The sequence below is a fragment of the Colletotrichum chrysophilum genome (assembly GCF_026319265.1).
Source record: "Colletotrichum chrysophilum strain AFK26 chromosome Unknown scaffold_25, whole genome shotgun sequence".
Taxonomy (NCBI): domain Eukaryota; kingdom Fungi; phylum Ascomycota; class Sordariomycetes; order Glomerellales; family Glomerellaceae; genus Colletotrichum; species Colletotrichum chrysophilum.
The window spans coordinates 248,948-266,790 of record NW_026517312.1 but is presented as its reverse complement, the minus strand read 5'-3'; the positions used below and the strand labels follow the sequence as shown (position 1 = coordinate 266,790).

Genomic DNA, 17,843 nt, shown 5'->3' with positions numbered 1-17,843 from the left:
GGCGTCGACGGCATCGTAAATAAAGAGACCTGTTTCTTCATTTGTTATCGTCTAGTATATATATGGGCCTCCGGCTGAGTGGAACGAAAGCTTGCGCGTGGCGCAGATGCATAACCGTTACAGGCTTTATACCCATCTTCTTCTCAAAGCTGACTCTTTGCTCTCCCGTATATTATGGCCCAAGCTTGTCAGATAGGACCCAACAAACCAAGCTTTCATCTTTCTTGGTGATGAATGCAATGCTTGCAAGCAGCGCAACAATCGGGGACTGCTCTTTGAAGATCGCCACCTTTTGGTATTGACGCCTCGCACTATCCGCAGTGCCTATGATACTGCCAAACTTAGATATGAAAGATGATTTACATTTACAAAAGATTTACACAAGCATGGGACAATCTTGAGCCCTGTCTACTGCTCATCGTGCTCCTGCGGCCAGCAAGCAGCTACCTCAATCTCGCCATCCTTGCCCTCCTCGAAGCTGAGCGCCACGGTACCTCCAAATTGGAGCGGGCTGCCCTCCCAAATGACAATGTCCTTGCTCCTCTCAAGGCCGAGAATGTCTTCGACGTTGCTTGACACAAGACGGACGGTCTCCTTGGCTCCGAGGTTGGCGTACTTGGCTGCCCAAGAGGCCTCGAGCGCAAGGTCGTGGAGGCGGTAGTCGGCTGGCATGACTAAGGAACGGAAAGTGTCAGTCTATGTATTATTTTCATAGCGACTGTATGAAAGGGAAACTCAGGGGGAAACATACTGTCAGACACAACGGCAATGGCGAAGTAAACACCTGCCTCACTCAAGAGTCGGGCGACACTAGGCGTCAGGGGCGGGCCGACGACTGCGTCTCGGTGTCGGAATTCGTCGGGTGCAGGACGAGTCTGTGTGAGAATGAGAGGGATCTGGGATTTGGCGAGCTCCAGGGCGACCTGCAACGCATGGTTAGTCAGATAATGGGCAGCGTCAGGGATGACACTTACCAGAGGGGCCTCAGCACCGCCTTGAATAACAATGTTCACGTCGGGGAAGTCCTTCTTGATGCTGATGATTTGCTGGATGTCCCACTGTGCACATGTCAGTTACGATGCACCAAATCTGGCCGTTGGGTGACTTACGTGGTTATTAGCCTTGATAATGAGCGGCAGCTTGCCGTGCGCTACCTCTCCGAAGCTCGTCTCGTTGTGCTTGCCCTGGCCGTCCACCAGAATCTTGCGCAGCTTCTTGACGGCGTTGCTGATGGTTCCCACGCTGGCCTTGGCGCCATCATCAAGAGTGACATGCAACGCGACCTCGGGCTTGAAGATTCCACCATCTAGGAGGGTGCGGCCCCGTCGTGTGAGGATGCCGACGCTAACACCGTTGACGAAGCCAGCGTCGCTGACGGGAGGAGAAATGGCACGAGTGACGCCACCGAGGCGGGCGCGTGCAAATGCCTTGCCCTCCAGCTGAACGCCGTACTTGGCAAAGTCAAGGTTCTCAGGGTCGTTGCCGTCGCGCTTGAAGTCGGCGTAGCCATCGCCAGTGGAGGGTTCCGTCGCAATCTCCACCAAACCGAGGGAGGATGTGATGGCCGTCAGACCTGGGAGGACGTGGCCGTCGGACAGATCCAGGGTGGTGACTTCGCCTTCTGCTGATGCCTGGGTGACTTCTGAAGCGCAGTTCTTGGAGGTGTTGAGACACGTGATGCCTCCCTTGTTGATCACCAAGGTCAGGTTCTCCCCGCTGACATCGTGGAAGGTCGAGGGCATCTGCGGGTGGTTCTCTAGGAAGGTGGTTGTGATGCCGTTGATGACGAATGTGGCCTTCTTCTTGGTCTTGGAGCAAAAGGCTTCCTTCGCCTCTGGCTCGAGTTCCGTTCGCATCTTGGGAGTGATCGGTGCGGGGACCTTGGCGGACGCCTCGTTGAAAGTCGTACCCATGCTCTCTTGAACAATCTGGTGCTTAAGCTGGGGGTTGCCGTCGATGTAGACCTGGAGAGGGGTCGCGCCGATAGAAAGGGGGTGGGCATCCCAGACAACCAGATCGGCATCATATCCAGGACGCGCGTAGCCAATGCGGTAACCCAAGTCGATGGCCTTTGCGGGGATCGAGGTGACAGATTGCAGAGCCTGCTCTTCCGGCAAATGGAACGAATGGCCAACACCGGCCTGATACATGATATACTTGGCGCTCAGCTCCGCCGACGTATGGTCAGATTTGTAGGCGACAGGAACGCCGTGCTTGGCGAGGATTGCACCTGCAGACAAGCTGGGAGCGTAAGCCTCCCACTTGTACAGACTGAACTCGGCAAAAGTGGCAATCGTGACGTTACTGCAGGTTTGTTAGTTGTGGAGGTCGTTCAGATTACCCGGTGATACTCACTCCCCATAGTTCTTCAGCATCTCAGGGACTTGCCACGCTTCAATGGCATGGTGGAAGGCCCGGACCTTGACACCAAACTCGCCGGTCACTCGCAGCATGGTCTCCAAATCCTCAGGAAGATAGCAGTGGTTCTGCATTGCCACGCGGCCACGAAGCATGCCAGCGGTAGACTCGAGCTTCAACTCGGTGGGAAAGTTTCCCAACTGCTCGATGAAGCGGCGCTTCTCCTCCATAGAGGCTGTCGACAAGAGCGTGGCAGCCTCGCAGTACTCGTCCTGCTTTTCAACAAGCTCTTTGGCCTTGGCGAATTGCTCACGGAGAATCCAAGCATCGGCCATACGAGTGTGGTCGTACACCCGCTTCGGGTTCTCGCCGCAGGCGAGCTTCATGTATCGATGGCGCTCTTCGATGGGGATTCCGTGCTCGAGGAGGAGCTCCTCCACAATGTATTCGCCCAACTCTCCAGAGTTGAGAACATTCTTGATCGCAGTTCCCTCACCACCCATGACATTGGCGGATCCAGGGAGAAGGAGAGACGAGGTGATGCCACCTGACATGATGATCTCTGTGGCCACATCATACGCCTTGGTCGAATCGAGAACGCGCACGAAGGGCGTCAAGGGGCCGTAGGCTTCGTTCACCTCGTTTGTGTCGTCGGTGGCAGACAGGCCAGGCCACATCATGACTGCATGGTGGGAGTGCATGTCAACCAAACCGGGTGTGACAAAACGACCGTGCACATCGTGCTCGACAGCTCCATCGGAGCTGATTGACTTGGAAGCAGTCGTCGCCACCTCGGTGAAGAGGCCTTTCTCAAACTTGATGTCCATTGGCTCGGAGGCAATCGTCTCGCCGTCGAAGAAGGTCGCGTTGCGAAGCACAACAGGCTTCTCCTGGCCGCGCTCCTTGTTCCATCGCGGGTTCGACGTACGCGACTTCGGGTTGGGGCTTTGAGGGAAGGTTTTGAGAGAGGCGCAGTGTTGCAGCGACTCCTCGAACCGGGTCAGCCGGGCGGACGAAGTCGCGTGTTGGGCGACATGGTCGAGCTTCGTCTCGCGATCGAGGAGAAGGCACAGCCAGGTAATGGCACCGCAAAGGAAGACGGCGAAGAGCAAGCGGACGGATATCAGGCGTCGGGCAAGGGTGCGACGAGTCCGGACGCGGGGGTAGGCGGCAGCTTCATACGGTGGTGGGGTCTGGAAGGAATAGAGGTCGGCCTCTTTCGAGGACCGGCCTGCTGATTGAGGCATCGTGTGATGATGCTTGGGGTCGAGAGTGCTCCGGGTGAACGAAGCAATTGGTCACCAAAATGGCACTTCGAAGTAGCAGAAGAAGGTCGACGTATCGTAGAGAGTGGGACGTCACATCATTTTATCAGTGGCAGCCTGGGGTAGCTCTCTTGTGAGCTTCAGATTACGACTTTTCGCATCCATGAACGGGAATCTCGACCAGTTGGGAAGGTCAATTCAGCGTCGCTGGAGCTCCAGGAAAGCTTGGGTGATGAGCGGGGAAGCGGCAGTGGTATCTCACGCGATAAGCTTCTGGAGTTGTTAGTCCGGCCATATCGTATGGGAGTGATCTCTAACAGGAAACATCCGTCGCCCCCAAAGCTACTTGTGCTCCACTGGAGCTCTCATCGCCAACCGGGAGCTTCGCTGCAGAGTGTGTGCGACAGGGGAACTTTTGGGGAGCAGCATGTTGCGTGTCTCATGCTGGACGTGACGCAACCCAGAGTGAGCGTCGCTGGCGCGTCCAGACTCTGCATCGGCGCGTCGACTCGAAGTGAGCCTTGTCACGACCTGCGTGGGAATGCAGAATAGGCGCTTGGACTGTCCATCGTGCTGAATATTCGAAGACGAAAGACCTTTCACTCTTCACCAAACGACGACGAGTCCTTCTTCATTGCTGGGATTCTCAAAGTTTCCTGCTCCATCGGCAACAAACCCCCGGGCCGCCACCTCGTCCCAACTATTGAATGAAGCCTCGTTGCGCAAGGGAATCTTCAATTCAGCCGTTCCGACACCTGCAATCGACAATTGCCCATACCAAAGCCAGGGCGTTGCAGATAACCACCTGCTTTTAGATGAGCGAGGAGCTGCTAGAAACACCGGACGATGATCCCTGGGGGCGGGAAGTACGGGGAAAGGCACACTTGGCACCGGATCTGAGCCAGCACTTCCTGCAAGTGGAGGTCTTGGGTTAGTGACGGAGAGGGAAACACTGTGAAGGGGGGAAATTCGTCTCGTCTTTCCCTGGTTGGCTTGGGCCGCCTCCGTCTCTGGTGGACCAATAGGTCTCCCCCTCCCCCAAAACGGCATCTGCCACAGTGGGCCTGTTTTGGCTCTGTTTTGGAGTGTTTGACCCTTGGGAAATCCCAGCTGCAGCGACAGCTAAAGCTGTTCTGTTCTGGTCTTCCTGCTGAACATCGACATTTTCTGCGATTCAATGTCTCTTTCCAAATTCCATATTTCTTCTGGTTCCTCCTCACCGCGCCTAGATTGGTTTGTTTCCTCGCCTGGCATCCAATCATTTCGTGCTTTTTTCGATCTACCAGAGACAGCCTCTGCATTGTAATGCTCCTTCGCCGGCGTCTATATCCATTGTCTCGTCCGTAATCTTTCCATTTCTCGGCACTCGCCTTCGTCCTCCCTGCATCTTCTTCGCCATCGACACCACAGACATCTCCACCATTCATCACGATGCCGGAAGCAAAATTGGAAGAAGCAGTTCAGCTGCGCCCTCCGCAGTCTACTGCCCGCCTGGTGGAGCGCATCTGTCAGCTGATATTTGTCTACGCCATTTCCTTCGCCGCCATGTTCATGCTAGTCACCAAGATTTCCCCTGGAAAGTGGCCGCTAAAGGAGCCGTCGCTGGACAAGCCCAGACTCAAGCTAGGGGCCACGAACCGCGACTTTCGCATTGGCATCTTTTCTGATCTGCACTTTGGGGAAGTCGAGTTCGCCTCCTGGGGCATCGAGCAGGACGTCAACTCCACTCGCGTCATGAAGAATGTCATGAGGAGCGAGCATCCGGATCTTGTGGTACTGAATGGCGACCTAATTACCGGCGAGGACACCCACAAGGAGAACTCGACAGAGTACATCAATCAGATCGTGCGGCCCATGATAGAGGCTGGCCAGAAATGGACCTCTATTTACGGAAACCACGATTCCAAGCACAACCTGGACCGCGAACAACTCTTCCGCGCCGAGAAGGGCTATGACCTCTGCTACACCACCTCCATGGGCGACAAGCTCCCCGGCATCACCAACTATTACTTGCCCATCTTCGACGGCGACGCCAAGGACCCCATTGCTCTGCTGTGGTTCTTTGATAGCCGCGGCGGCACTACCTACCAGACCGACTCCGACAATATGGACGATATTCCCAATTGGGTCGCACCTGAGACGGCCGAGTGGTTCACCACGACCTACGACGAGCTGAAGGAAAAGCACGGCCGTGTCATCCCTAGCGTGGCCTTCGTGCACATCCCGCCCCACGTTTTCCTCGACGCCCAAAAGTCAAATCTAGACCCAAGCAAGTTTCCGGGCTTGAATGCCGACTCCCCGTTGGCCATTCAGGGCCAGGGCCAAGAGGACGACCCGTTCATCGAGGCGCTGCTCGAGGCCGAGGGCCTCCACAGCATCCACGTCGGTCACGACCACGGCGACTCCTGGTGCTCCACTTGGCCCGGCCACGAGGGCGGACTCGGCGCCGAAGCTCCATTCCTCTGCTTTGCAAAGCACACAGGCTATGGAGGATACGGCGAATGGAACCGCGGTGCTCGGATGCTGAGACTGCTGTTTTCCCAGGGCGATAACCCGCAGATGTCGGTCGAGACCTGGGTCCGCATGGAGGACGATCAAGTCATCACACGTGTCTCCCTTAACGAAACCTACGGCCTGGATTCCTACCCTTCCAACAATGGAGAGTGAGGGATAACGGGCTATCTATAACTACAAAGAAACGCATGAATTACAAAGGGTTGCCTGGACGGATTTATATCACTGCAGTGGAATATGCAGGATAGGCTATTGAGACCCGGCCAAGTCAACCCAGGAAGCAATAATTCCCACTTCGGCTCGTTTCGGCCGCAATAACTGGTCTTCGAGACAAGACATTCGTGGCACATTCTCCCTCCGAAGGATGCAGGATGCTGTGCGCCCACCCTTCTACACATTCCCTCACTCCTCCTCCCATTCCTCTGGGCTCGCACGGAAATTGCACAGTCCTCGCCCTGCGGTCAGCTGCGGTCAGCACCACGCTTTGCGGCCGGCCGACGCCTCGTCGCAAGCTAAAAAAGAACGCCAAACAGGCCGCCAGCAATCTGTGCGATGCAGCCATAATACCATTGTCTTCTTCCTTCGCGCACTTTGTCTTTCTGTTCCTTCCGCCATCGATCTTACCGTTCTCCAAAACATTCTGCGGCAGAGTCTGGGACGATCATTATGGACAGAAACACAACATCCAGTGAGCGACCACCGCCGAAGTACACGACTTTCAAGTCATTCGCAATGTCTCGCCAACCTCTTCAACATGCACGACGACCAATTTACATTCTAATTGTATACTTACTTCTCCTACTTGGACCCTGGATTTGCATCTGTGTCGTCAATCAGCGAACAACGTCCGATCCTTGGGGCATCCTCATGCGGGATGATTTCGACAAGTACAGCCGATGGATGCGCGTGGCGCCGTTCCTGAGTGCAGTGACGGCTGTCATTGCGCTGCCATGCGTTGCGGCTCTTCTGGCCCATGGTGCAGTGGTGTTCTCTCAACGACGATCCCATCGGCAAGCCCTCAGCCTCCGACAGCTGTTTGCTCTTTCCGACATCCAATGGACGGCGGTTTTCTCAAAAGGACAGACATCGTCTTACCTGATGATGGCTACGGCATTGCTTCTGCTGGGTAAGCTTTTTGGCGACTGCTTGTGATCAATTGGCTGACCAGATCCAAGTTGCGGCACAGTTGCCTCTTCAATCACTGCTGATGCCGATGTCCGCTCGTGTGGTTTACCCATGCGACAGCTCTCGACATCTGACAAAATGGGATCGCACGTGCGATGGTGCAAGGTATCGGGCAGAAAGGGTCGGCATGGAGCCTGAGCCGGCTTTGCTGAGGGTTTCCACCAACTTCCCCAACATCATCAGTCCAGTGAGATCCAAGCTGGCCAGCATCACGTCAGCTGACGTCCAGGAGAACCTGTGGCGCGACGGAAACACTGACAGAAGCTTTGTGACTGGATCAGACCACAAGTACAATGACGCTTTCTGGGTTTCGTCTGTGCCTGCAGGAACGACAACGGGACCGCTCCGGCAACACTCGATGAGACTCAACTCAACTGCCGACTGCCAAGTTGCGACTCGTGAAGACTTTCCTTCGGACTGTGTCGGCTACTCAACCACTCTTGAAGGATTCGGCGTCACCATCAAGGTCTGCATGCCTGATGACTCCAAGAACCCCGAAGTTGAGCGAGCGCTGCTTCCCCCGCGTCGACGTCAAGACATTGACGAAGTCGTGTTCATCGATGCACAAATCAGCCCTGAGGCATTGCAGGCCTCTGATTTCGTCTCAGACCCAGCGGAGAATGTCACCCTGAAATGCACGGCCAAAACAACCCGTGCATTCTTCGAGCTTGGTAGCTTCTACACCAACCTTAATCAGTCAGGCATTATCGACGAGTGGCCCTCGGATGAGGTGATGAAGGCCCAGTACCACGATTACGACTGGGCGGGCAACCTCATCACCAGCGAGTGAGTTCAAACATGCCCAAATTTAAGTCTGATACTAACACCCTGCAGGTCGGATCAAGAGTGGGATCGCGACGTATTCGGGGGATGGACTTCGTCTCAGGGCCCGCTGAGGACAACTGTAGAGGCCCTCTTCGGCGCCGAATCGTACCCGCAAGCCGTACTCGCCTTCCTCAGCCAAACCTTTCCCGATGGCCAAATGCCCGGCAACCTCACTTTGACCGATGACTCAGTCCGCGATGCCACCAAGAAGGGTTGCGCATTGCCCGCACCTCTTCATGGCTGGCAAATGCCTTACAACTCCAAAAACGACGAATTCGACACATGGTACCCTTCCATCTATAACGGATGCACGCTGAAGAAGCTTCCCAAGTCGCTATTCAGGATCGCACAGGGTCTGCGTCACTTGACTGTGGCTCAAAGCACTCTCGGGGTCGGCATGTACCTGTCCAATGCTGCCGTCCTGCAGGATGCAGCTTCGAACGATGCGGCAAGAACGATCTACAACCTCACTGGCACGGCTTTCGTTGCACCAAAATACAGCCTCGGGGCGACAGTCATGCTCAGCGCGCTCATTGCCTTTCAGGCAATCTGTCTCGCCCTGCTCGTCTGGTACATCTGCACCCTGCCGACATGGACAAACACACTCGATTCGTTTGCGATGTTCAGAGTAGGCTCGCAACTGAAGGACTCTGTCAACCTCCCTCCTATGGGCCGTTTTGACAAGGACGATATGCACAAGTTCAACGAAATCGATGGCCTAGTCGGAGTCGTCCCGGGGCCGGGCACCACGATGGACGACGATCTCGAGATGGCGGCCATGACATCGTCCAACCGTCTGATCCGAAGTGCATCTTCGGCGCAGCAGTACGAGATAATCAGGCCCTCATCGCCGGCCAGCTCAGTCAGTTCAGCCTCGTCCGTGGATATGCCGGCCGTGCTGCCGCAAGCTCGCCAGGTCCCTGATGGAACTTACCCGGGCGGCGTACCCGGGATGTCGGCCGCTGACTTGAGCTCCTACCTTCAGGGGGGAGGGCTTGCTGCGCCAGTATCCCCAGTCTCATCCGTGGCGTTGTCTGTGAGGAGTGCGTCCCCGCCGCCGCCGTATTTGCCGACGAACTCGTCAAATAGGGAGCAACGGACGAGGTTGCCGTATGAGCTCGGCTTGGGAGCCCCGGGACTGATCACAAAAGCATTGTGGAGCAGGAATCAGCCGAAATAGTCGGCTTTGGGAGTTGCATTGGGCCGTCGCTTATCACAGCCAGCAAGCCTTGGAGTTTACATTCATTCATGTCGAATTAGAACTGATACCCAGAAAATAACAAACGTCGTATTATTCACATTGTCGATGCGTTTGTCCTCCTGAGAAGTATCCATTGCCGTCATTGGAAGTCGCCAACAGCGACAGATGTATGTTGTCGTTCCAACTCTTGCTTAATTAAACTCTCCATGATATTCAGCCTCCTCGACGCCCACCAAGACTCCTCGGATCCCAGCAGCAGCCTTGAAGTTCGATAAAAGTGGTACAACACCAGCAGTGCCCTCGTGTCACTGCTGATAACCATTTCTAGAAAGGTGCCGACGCAAAAGAGCGGGAATGAGAGGATGTACCGCTCAAGATCGGCTCTTTGCGGTGGCGACGAGTTGGTCTCTCTGTGCCCCCAGAGCGCGAGGATAACGGAGAGACGCGTGACGATGGCGTGGTAAGCCTCGCGCTCTTTTGTCGCCTGGGCGGAGAGCTGTGTTTGGCTAGTTGATGATTCGTCATACCGTCTCATGAAATCTGCTACTATGCCTTCACAGTCCATGCCCTGGCTCGCTACGATATCTTGCAGAGCACTACATTGGGATATCGACGACATATTTGCGAAAATGCTATCCGGGCCTTGGGCCCTTGTGCTGGACAGGAATACCCTCACACCGGAACTGAGGAGGAACAGCTGGTCACCCTTGAGGTCCAATCGACGGCCGTCAGCTGGCTTCCCCTCGTCTTCCAGTAAGTCTAGGTTGCACCACGTGAGGTAGTGGATCAACATGGCCGTGAAGAACAGCGGGTTGTGCTTCTCACGGCCATCGTCCTGGCTGAGGGCGGCACTAAAGCCAGCACAGCTGCGAGACAGGAGTGCCAGTGCAGCTTCATCGTACAGCGGCTCGTCTGGGTGCAGGGCGCTAAGGTGTCGCGCCGAGGTGGCCAGCATGGCGGTCATCAGGTACTCTTCCTGCCAGTCCCGTGAGTCAACTGTCCCTGCTCCTCAAAGGTAACAAGGAATATTCACCTTGAAAGCGAGCGACGTCGCTGGGCCCCATACTTCAGAAAAGCAGAGAGTAGGAACCGTGACGTGCTGGAAGTGATGGAAGAGCTCCAGGTGGACGAGGTTTACCGGCCCAGAGAGGTGTGGCGGCCGGGAGGACGCGGGTGAGGCGTCCTTTTCAGGAGTAGCGGAGGACTTGTGGGGTTGATCGCATGTTTCGTTCCGTCTGATGCAGTTCGAGCAGGGTGTTTGCTCGTCGCACTTGGGATCGTCAGAAGCCTGACGGGTTCGTAAAGCACCAGGAGGGAACGCACCTTGACTTTCCGCTTCTTGCAGGCGCCACAGCCGCCTCGGCTCTTCTTGTGCGCCCTCATCTTTTTCGTCTCGTTGTGAGCCGTGTCGATGAACCGCAGCGACCGACCGGGTTCTGTACCCTGAGATCTGGGGTCTGACATCGTGTGATGGATCACCTTGAGCAGTAGGGGATGACTCTATGGAATGTTCGTGTAGCTGCTGGTTGAAAGGCTCAGGGTTGAACTTTCATAGATTAGAGAGTCACTGCATCTCGACAGGTACTGCTCGATTTGTAAGATTCCGGTCCCGGGGTTTTTTTTTGGGCGCCATCAAGGACAGGTTCGATGTGGACTCGGAGGGGTGTTGTCAAATGCTGAAGTGCCTGGGGTAAGCCTGGTTGGAATGTGCGGGGGTGGCTGCAGTCCGAATAGAGTTTAGCTCGAGGGTACCTGGATACCAGATTAGCGGTGCCAGGGGAGCCGGCGTCTTCATTCGCCAGCGTGTAAGTGAGTTAACAAGAGCCGGCTGCGAACTGTCTGCGGACTTGCATAGCACATTGACACTCTGCGACTGGAATACGACTCTATCGAGCAAATTTCTTGACATAAAAAAGTAAGGCTGCGGGTTTGAAGGAAGAATTGTGTTCCCATGACGTCATTTACGGGTCCAACCTCTCTGGGAAGACACCTTTTATCTCTCTCGTGAGAAACAACCGCATAATCCACAGTTGATCAAGTCAGGAGGGTAGATATATGTCCAGTCACACCATTTTCGAACAAAAAGCTAATTTTGAACGAAGAACATAGCAGGGACGATGACGATGCCAACTACAACGAGCAAGGACGACAACGGCGGCAAGGAGGAGGACGGTAGTATTAGAGTCCACCGGAAAGGTAGTCCATTAAGAGCAGTAAAAGTTGTGGTCTCTTGGTACACCAAATATCCTACCAGAAACTCTCTGGTAGATGAAGTCCCCCTTGATAGTGTAGGCATCTAACATTATCAAGACTGACATACTGACAATTCCTCATGGCCCGCCAAAATCTCAATGAAAGTGACGAGGAATATCACCGAATGCCTTTTTTGTTGTTTCTCGCTCGCTCACGATCCGACCAACTAACCAGGCGTTCGTTTCCTCTTACCGCCTTCAATCCATCCTTCCCCCGGAGGCATGAATTTCCCCTCTTTGGCCATCGACCTACCAGGTCACAAATTTAGACTTTTCTGTAGCTGAAATCAGGGTTACGGGTACCTAGCTTGAAAGATGCCGGTTCCTGAAAAGATGTTAGAGATACCTCTGGCAATTGATGCTTGAAGATCGACTTTTCTGTGCCTGAAAACAAGGTTACGGGTTCCTGAAAAGGTGGTCTATGTTATCTGACCCTTCAAGCTCTCACGATTCCTTCGATGAATCCCTATAAAACCCCAATCTCTCTCATGGTCTGGTCCTCCTGAAATCTCTCCTTCTCTCTTCATCGTAGCTTGATTTCTATTTCGCTTCCAGCAGATACAATTCTCGTTACACACAACTCTCACCAGATACAACTTTCGTTACACACATCTCTCGCCATACACAACCTCCTTCACACACATACACCGTTTTTACCCTGTTTGCCTCGAAGTGGTCAGTATGACCTCTAACGAAGTATCTCGAGAGTCTTCTCAGCAGAAGCGGGAGGTGGCCTCCAGAAGCCCCCGTTTCTATGTTCAATTCGACTGTGGCCTGTCTATTCGATGCAAGCCTACGCCCACCCGCTTCCACGGCGACCTTTGGGTTGAGCCTCGTGAGCGGGCCATGGCAGCCATTCCTGAACAGGACCAGCCCACACCCCGCGCTCTTAATCTCTTCACGGATGCCTCTTTTCCTGGCAAAGAGTCGTGGGGAAGTGGTCCCAGCGGTCACTCAACACTGGACAACCCCGCGGGAGCCACCGTTACTTGGCAACCCCGCCCCGGTCTCAGCCCCGACTGGACAGCCAGCACGTACAGGCTCATCAAGTGCACCGACTTCCTGGTGGCAGAGCTGTACGCCTTGGCTCTCGGGCTCGAGACCGCCCTCTACCTGTCCCGCGCGGTCCCCGACCTTCGACAAGTGAACATCTTCACGGATTGCAAGGACGCGATCCGTTCACTCATGAGGGCCGACGCGTCGGACGATGATCCCTTGGTCCAAAGAGCCGTTGCGGCATCCGCCAAATTAGAGGCCAAGGGTGTCAGAACCGCAGTCCGATGGTGCCCGGGCCATGTGGGCGTTGAAGGCAACGAGAGGGCAGACCAGCTCGCCAAAGCAGTTCGCCGCTGCTCGACAAGGAAGGGGGCCGTCCCGACTGAGATGCCAGACAAGATGAAGGAGTACAGGGTCACCGTTAACGACCACGAACTCCGCTCCTTCAATGGCCGGTCCTCTCCGCCAAGTCGTTCGCCTAGTCCTCAGCCCGCACCATCGCTCTCTCAGGGGCCCATGATAGGGTCTTACAATGAACATGAGCTTTGGGTTCCTTCCTCCGTCCTGACACCAATTAACCCAGGACACCCAAGCCCCTTCAGACCGCCCACGCCGCCTGGTTTGGACTTGTTTCCCGCATACCAGGCGGCAATGAGTCTGACATGGCCCCAGGCCTACTATCAGCAGCCCCCCATGCAGACTCATGGGCTAACATACCCTCCTGGACTGATGCCCCAGGCCGGTGCCATGGTCTACGCATAGACCTGAAAGAAGCAGCGTCACCAGGCCTGCTAAGTCGGCTTAGTTCCCTGCCAAAGAACGCGAGTCCAACTCTGGAGAGGACTGGACCGGCATTGACGATAATGCCGTTCCAGCATCCCACCCGAAAAAGAGAAAAAAAAGAAGAAAAAAACCAACATCTCTTCGGACACCTCTTCGGATACCAACCGCACGTTATAGGACATGCACTCTTCGAATACTTCCCTGGCAGCCGCTCTTCTTCACACCAAGTCGTTGGCCAGTACCAGCGTCCTTCCAGTCAGCTATGGAGGACATGGTTCTACACAGGGCCTTTCCAACGACTTACATGCCGCCAGCGGCGCTTCAGCGATCAGGTCTCCTCAGACCGACAAATGGAGACTACCTCGCACTTGCGGAGCCACCAGCCTGGAACATCCAGCAGTCTACTATACCGGCAGGATAACAACCACACCAGGTCGTAACACTACCGGGATCACTTTGATCTTGGAATGCGTTGCCGCTTAAACACATCCTGTCGGTAGAGCTCCTCTCAAACAAACGCAAGGCCTTTGTGCTCCCACGATCGCTTCAAACAACACACTCGTGGTAGACCGACGCTACAGTCACCACCTCATCCTAGAGTGCGTTGCCGCCACATCAAGGCTGTCACACTCCCAGGATAGCCTCCAACACCACAACTCGCGCCATAGACCAATGTCCCATCTCATCCTAGAATGCGTCGCCTACCTTAACAAGGTCGTGTCGCTACCAGGATTACTCACAACAACAACTGCGACACAAACTCATGGTAGACCAGTGTCCCGCGCCACCTCATCCTAGAATACGTCGCCTACCTTAGCAAGGTCGTGACGCTACCAGGATCTCTCAAAACACAAACATTGTAGTAAACCAATACTACAGTCACCACTTCATCCTAGAATGCGTCGCCTGCCTGACCAAGGCCGCGGCGCTACCAGGATCGCCTTCAGCATAAACATCATTGGCGACAATGCCATCTCAAGCGTCGAACAAGACGTTTCTTGTGTTACGACACAGACTACGCAGCACTCGACAGGAAGGACTCTTAGGGCTCCACCCACCGTGACAACTAGAGTCACACTACCGGCTTAACGCCACTTTTGAACAACACCCAGCGACTGAGTTTTGCGATTGCCTTTGATTTACCTGTTTACCAACCAAAAACACAAAAACCAAAAAAAAAAAAAAAAAAAAAAAAAACCATTGTGCTGCGTGGTCTGTTATTTCATTTCATTTACATCGCGGTGCAGTCAAAGACTGCAGGAAAGGGAAGGGAAGGGAAGGGAATGATAGGGAAGGAAGAAGGGAAGAGAAAGAAGGGAGGAAGCGCTGCGGTTCTAGTTGTTTGCTTTCGATGCTTACACATTTTGATCGCTTCGTACATACTTCTGAACAGGCACATAGAGAAAGCATTGCTGAGCGGTGCTGGGAATTGCCTGCAAACAAGGCACGGGTTTTGACCCGAGAAGGGTTTCCCATGACTTGGGGCAATATTATAGTACAATAACAACCTCAAGGTTGAATATACACAAAATATCAATGATCCCTCTTCTCTGACGTGACAGCCTCTTGATCGTGACTTGCATTGACGAGACGCTCCGTCGCCGTGAGCGTCTTATGGAATCTCCAAGGCTTGATGCCGCGCTCGAATAATTCGTCCAGCTCCGCAGCGGAGCGCCTGTTGTGATATCATCAGTATGTTTGTCAAATGATTCAGATGGGAAGACGTACCCCTTGGTCTCGGGAATCAGGAACCACATGGCCACCACGAACGGAAGTCCTACGCCGGTGTAGAACCAGGCCGTCTTCAGCTCCCAATTCCACTGGTTTCCGTCCACCATGTACGGGGTCAGCACGTTCATGACAACACCCGCAACGCATGTAGAGGCAGCTCCAAACCCAGCCGTGTAAGGCCGAAGCCTTTGCGAAGAGATCTCGCCGATGAAGCCCCAGCCGGTGGCTCCATTCGCAGTCATGCCGATATCTAGTCCAACATCGTCAGTATTCATCCTTTAAAGTTCAAGATGCCAACTCACTCCACAAACATGCAAAGAAGACCAACAAGACAAAGGTCGGCCCACGTCTCGGCACAACCCCGAGAATCCCAATGGCCATACACGCAGCCCACGACAACGTTGACCCGCTGCATGAAATCCACCTTCGCCCGACCTTGTCCGCAATCAGTATAAACACCAGTCCGCTCACGATGTTGATCCCGGACGTGATGCACGTCGCCTGGAACGGATCCTTGATACCCGCCTGCTTGAAGAAGTAGCTCGCAAACGTCGAGAACAGCGTCAGCCCCACGAACTGCTGCGTCATGAGCGTCCACAGCGCCGTCACCGTCCGCTTACCGTCGACGCCCTTGAAGATGGCGTACCACTCGACGTTGGCCTGGGACCGCGCGACCTCCATCTCGTGGTCGACGGCGATGACGAGCAGCTGCAGCTGCTGCTCGACGTCGTAGTCCTCGACGCCGCGGTACAGCCAGCGCAGCGACTTGCGGGCGGCGTCGAGCTTACCGCGGGTGACGCACCAGGCGGGCGACTCCGGGACGAGGACGTAGATGATGATCATGAGGCCGATCTGGCTCCACTGCGTGTAGATGGGCGTCTTCCAGTCCTCGGGGGCATACTGCGACATGACCTGCAGCGCGACAGGCGCGAAGAACTGTCCGAGGGCGAACCAAAAGTTGTAGGCTAGTAGTAGCCCGCCGCGGATTCTCGTTGGGGCGACCTCGGCGATGTAGGTCGGGACGGTGGACTGGAGGCAGCCTACGCCGACGCCCGCGAGCAGTTTGGCAACCAGCCATACGGGCCAGGTTTGGGCCACAGACTCGCAGAGGATACTCATGGAGAGGATGAACCAGTACCAATACATGGCGCCCTTGCGGCCGAAGCGGTCGGAGAGGAAGGGGACAGTCGTCATGCCGATGATTTGGCCGACGGACATTATGGAAGACCACGCGCTGAGGATGGGTGCGGCGAGGTTGGGTTCACCGCGCGAGGTGGTTTCCGTTGCGAACTGGTTGATGAATCCTGGGTTGGCGATGATGTTGCCGTTGATGCTACGTTGTTGTTAGTCTCATGTGGATGTCTCCTTCTCAAACTTGGTTCCTCAGAAGAACGAAACACAGAACACTTACCCAATCTGATAACCATCTGTCGCCGCGCTGAACGCAACAGCAAAACAAGTAGCGGAGCACACTTTGAAGGCCTTGAAAGTCTCCCACAACGTCAAGGTCTCGTAGCCCGACACGCCCTGGCCCTTGGCGGCGGCGTCGAGGGTCACGTCCTTGGGGTTGTCATGTTGATTCTCGAGTCCGACGTCGTCGGCGTGCTCAAGGGCGATTTCCGGCTTCTGGTCCTCTGTCTTCGTCATGCTTAAGATTGTCAGAGAACTTCACTCTTGCCAATGAGACTAAGAAAGCCGACATCCTGAGATGAACCGTTATATATCTCGCAATGCCAAAGACATGGGACGCAGACGGCAGAGCGGGTAAAGCCAGCACCACCACCGTCTACATGTCATCCAAGACCGCTAGGTCCCGGTGGGCTGGGCAGTGTCATTGCGCCAAGCATCTTGGGTCTAAATTATCCACAATGATATACCGAGGACAAGGAGGGCGTACCCAACAATCTGGGGTAAGAGTCTGGGGAAGTGGCAGTTTGATGGGGAGCAACAACTCCACGACGCCCGTTCGGTTTGCATTACCCCGGAATATGCCCCAGATTCCCAAGGAAGCTGTGATCGGTAGTTCGAGCCAAGAGGGCGAGTCGTGAGGGGAACCCCGCATCAACAGCATCGCTGCTCCAACTTGGAAGTTTTAAACATCGTTTTTCTTCTCCACTCTTTGGCTTGAAAAGGATATCCTACGCTCAAGGTTTGAGACGGTTGGTCAGTTGGTACGGCTGGTTGACTTGGAAGGTCCAACACAAGGTCCCGCTGGACATGGGGTTGTTCGACTCAGAACCTCGGTTGTCAAGAATGAGAACCAAGGCTAGGAAATCATGGTCCCGGACCCTTTGTACAGGAATCTGCTTTTCCACTTATTATTTGATTTGGGGCAAAACAATCGCAGTCGCATTGAAATGTCTGAATGTGAAATCTGTGCGGCCAAGGCCTGTTAACAGCCTTCGTTTTTCTGGCAATGTCGAAGATGTTTAGACTCAGGCCGCGTCCACTCTACTAACACGCTCTTCAGTCTGTACTAGGCGTCGTACGCGTCAACGAACATTCAATTTTCAGAGACTTGATGAGATGGCGGGAACTTTGCGATATGAACTTGGAAATTTTTCGATTTCTTACACCGACGCCTGCACTTGCTCTCGTCGTCATCGACCCTACTCGGCTCGCCTCTTGTGTATTCTCCGTTTTATATGTCTTCGTCGCCCGAGACGCTACACGGGACTAAAGGACAACAACTTCCCGTTGCAGTAGCACGGCGTCCATCATTGGCCAAAATTC

At 54.7% G+C, this 17,843-nt stretch overlaps 5 protein-coding genes across 5 annotated transcripts; 2 read left to right on the top strand and 3 right to left on the bottom strand.

The window, feature by feature from the left end:
* Window positions 1-408: 408 nt before the first annotated feature.
* Window positions 409-3,605, bottom strand: COL26b_004236 (uncharacterized protein; the record flags this gene model as incomplete). The annotated part of the gene is made up of 5 exons (XM_053177116.1): window positions 409-674; window positions 752-923; window positions 975-1,058; window positions 1,110-2,304; window positions 2,356-3,605. 5 exons carry the CDS (start codon window positions 3,603-3,605, stop codon window positions 409-411), a joined length of 2,967 nt encoding a protein of 988 aa, XP_053038952.1.
* Window positions 3,606-5,054: 1,449 nt separating this feature from the next.
* COL26b_004235 (uncharacterized protein) lies at window positions 5,055-6,290 on the top strand (the record flags this gene model as incomplete). The annotated part of the gene is made up of 1 exon (XM_053177115.1): window positions 5,055-6,290. The coding sequence occupies one exon, from the start codon at window positions 5,055-5,057 to the stop codon at window positions 6,288-6,290; it is 1,236 nt and encodes a 411-aa protein (XP_053038951.1).
* Window positions 6,291-7,449: 1,159 nt separating this feature from the next.
* On the top strand, window positions 7,450-9,327 carry COL26b_004234 (uncharacterized protein; the record flags this gene model as incomplete). Its single annotated transcript, XM_053177114.1, has 2 exons — window positions 7,450-8,108; window positions 8,157-9,327. The coding sequence occupies 2 exons, from the start codon at window positions 7,450-7,452 to the stop codon at window positions 9,325-9,327; spliced, it is 1,830 nt and encodes a 609-aa protein (XP_053038950.1).
* A 160-nt stretch (window positions 9,328-9,487) lies between these two features.
* Window positions 9,488-10,812, bottom strand: COL26b_004233 (uncharacterized protein; the record flags this gene model as incomplete). The annotated part of the gene is made up of 3 exons (XM_053177113.1): window positions 9,488-10,324; window positions 10,382-10,636; window positions 10,672-10,812. The coding sequence occupies 3 exons, from the start codon at window positions 10,810-10,812 to the stop codon at window positions 9,488-9,490; spliced, it is 1,233 nt and encodes a 410-aa protein (XP_053038949.1).
* Window positions 10,813-14,912: 4,100 nt separating this feature from the next.
* Window positions 14,913-16,757, bottom strand: COL26b_004232 (uncharacterized protein; the record flags this gene model as incomplete). Its single annotated transcript, XM_053177112.1, has 4 exons — window positions 14,913-15,054; window positions 15,108-15,360; window positions 15,413-16,443; window positions 16,522-16,757. 4 exons carry the CDS (start codon window positions 16,755-16,757, stop codon window positions 14,913-14,915), a joined length of 1,662 nt encoding a protein of 553 aa, XP_053038948.1.
* Between the last annotated feature and the right edge of the window lie 1,086 nt (window positions 16,758-17,843).